Below are 2,748 nucleotides of genomic sequence, written 5' to 3' on the forward strand. Positions count from 1 at the left end.
TGTCAGTTTTCTCACTCCATTTGGTGCTTGGCTGAGTTCTTTATCTCTTCATTTGATGTTTTAGGGTTTCAGGATTGTTGTATTCTCTGTTCGGCTTAGTTTTTCAGATCTTTGCTGTGGAGGGACGGCGTGGTGCTTCTGCCTAGAGCGCCATTTTGCTGGAACTACATATATTTTTTTTTATTAAAATTTTATGACAAAGTGTTAAGAAGGAAAGGATTTCTTCTTGACCTTCTATGGGTCAACTTATTCTTCCCAAGCGCCCATGACACTAAATTCGAGTAGATGCTCATCTTAACCACTGCGCCACCAGGGTAACAGCGTATTCCAAATTAGACAGCTTGTTAAGAGTCAAGCTCATATTTAAATATGGTTTATAAGCAAACAGGCATACCTTACATGAACCTTCAGGACGATCATTTTAAATCTAGGAGGCAGCCAGCATGGACTGCCAAGTCTAAAAGGGAGCAGCCTAAGAATCCTCAGACCCCTCATGTTGAATGTTGGCCATAACAGAGCCTGGAGGCTGCCATACTCATGGCTCACTGAGCTTTAATCCCCCGAAGAATCTGACTCTCAGGGGGCTGATTCCGGGGATTTCCAGCCTGGTGTGGAGGTCTCAAATCAGATGCTGGCCTCGCCCTGTGCCTTCGCTTACTAGGGGCACACCTCACCTAGCCAACCAATCTGAAGACTTGATAAGCACTGTAGGCTTTAAAAACAATAGAAAATATAGTTCCATACTCGGGGGAGAAGATGAACTCAGAAAGATTAAGCAGGGACAATGCAAAGTGAGGGGGAAGGCTGGTCTGATGTCAGTGTGGTCTCCCCAGAGCTTCCTTCGATGAACTCCTACATGCACAGCACAGGAAGTTCACGTGCCACTGAAACAGGTGGGGGCAGGGGCTTTGTGGCCCCTCCCTGGTGCTTTCTACTGAAAAAGTGAGACTATGCAAAGCTAGCCTTTGAGACCAGAGTCACACCCTTCAGGGATACTCACCCTTGTCATTGGTACCTCCCACATACTTCATGACTTTGGGCATTGCTTCCCGCAGGGCCTCATCCACAGGCTTATCCACCACTTCTACTGTGGCAAACCTCCCGCCTTCACAGGCCCTTTCCTCATAGGAGACTTCTTCCTTGAGAAACAGAATACACAGTGCTTAACAGATACAAAGTAGCAACCTGGGATGTCTCAGAAGCAGGAAGTCTGGCTACCAGGGGCACACACTGCTAAGGAACATTCCATAAGGAGCTTGGCTATAGTGGCAGGGCAGAAGACGTAGACTTGAGTATGACGGACCGTGAGAAATAGAGCCTGGGATTTCTGTGAATGTAGAGACAATGTTGGAAGTAGAAGAAAACCTCATACAGTTAGTATGCTCAAAGAAATAAGGGAAGATGTTGTATCCATGAAACACCAGAATGCTATGAAAACGAGACATTCAGAGAGCAAAAAAGCTCTCGGAGATTACGAATCTGATGGCAGAAATGAAAAATTCAGAAATAAGGTTGGATGATAAAGTTGCAGGAACTCTCCCAGAAAGCCAAATAAAAAGACAAAGAGGTGAAAAATAGAAAAGAAAACCAGAGGATCAGGCCAGGGGGGTCCAGAAAAAGAGAAGAAAAAACTGGAATCGAGGAAATAAAGAAATATAACAACAACAACAAAATCCCCCCAAACTCTAAGGCCCCAAGATTAGCCTCATTCCAGTAGCAGGCCTGTGATTGAAGAAGAATCCCAGGAGTTCCGTTCACACTGTGATCCCAGCCACAATGCCCTCTCCCACCTCTTACCCCACCAAATCGTACTGCCCACTCCCCTAATGGTCACTTCCACTGTCACTTCCGCACAAACCCTTCCTCCCTGGCAGTGATCCCCACTCCTCACTGCAACTCTCTCCACTGAGTCTCTGTTCTGACATCACTGCCCTCCCCGGTGATAAGTCATTATGGACTCCGGCAGCTCCCCCGCCCCTTCCCACTCCTCCTCCTTGACATCTGCCATCTCATGTGATCAAGTTTTGTATCCTGGACATACCGAAAGGCAGTGTTTTTCAAACTCTTTAGATATCACAATCTACAACAGGACATGTATTTTCATACCATGAAACAAAGGAGCCTTGGTGGCACAGTCGTTAAGCACTCGGCTGCTAACCGGGAGATCAGTGGTTCAAACCCACCAGCTGCTCCACAGGAGAAAGACGTGGCAGTCTGCTTCCGCAGAGATCACAGCCTTGGAAACCCTATAGGGCAGTTCTATGCCATGAGTCGGAATCCACTTGACTGCACACAACGGCATCATGAACATACACATGATTGAGACAAAGTTTTACAAAGTAATACTCGACCCTTATGGATGGGATGCATTCTGATTTTCTTTCTTTCTATCCTGCTTCAGTCTATTCTACTCTACTCAAATCAATTATATTCTATTCTATTAAAAGAAGAAAAAGTTGATCTATACTGATTTCACTATTAGGTAATGGAATACTATTGCAGTTTGAAAAATCTGCTATAAAGTCTCTGTGGAAACAAACTATACCAAGAGCTAGATGCTCAATAGATATTTATTTATTGATTAAGGGGCTGCCTGTACAACTAATGATTAGGAAAAATAGACACATAATAGAGGACCTAGCTGCCCCATGGGAAGGCTGGAGAAACAGGGCTGAAGACTCAACCCACAGAGGGACATAAGTCATCTCTGGAGGAGGGCAGGGCTATGAGGCTACCAGTGATCTGTGT

At 45.4% G+C, this 2,748-nt stretch overlaps 1 protein-coding gene across 1 annotated transcript in view; it reads right to left on the reverse strand.

Moving 5' to 3' along the window:
* HEBP1 (heme binding protein 1) overlaps positions 1 to 1,243 on the reverse strand; it is a 21,958-nt gene extending 20,715 nt beyond the window's left edge. The window contains exon 1 of the mRNA XM_023741585.1: positions 1,001 to 1,243. Within this exon, the coding sequence (XP_023597353.1) occupies positions 1,001 to 1,043 (43 nt within the window). The 5' untranslated portion in view covers positions 1,044 to 1,243. The remainder of the gene's footprint in view (positions 1 to 1,000) is intronic.
* Positions 1,244 to 2,748: the final 1,505 nt, after the last annotated feature.

The sequence above is a fragment of the Trichechus manatus genome, unplaced genomic scaffold, assembly GCF_000243295.1.
Source record: "Trichechus manatus latirostris isolate Lorelei unplaced genomic scaffold, TriManLat1.0 scaffold00184, whole genome shotgun sequence".
Classification (NCBI taxonomy): domain Eukaryota; kingdom Metazoa; phylum Chordata; class Mammalia; order Sirenia; family Trichechidae; genus Trichechus; species Trichechus manatus.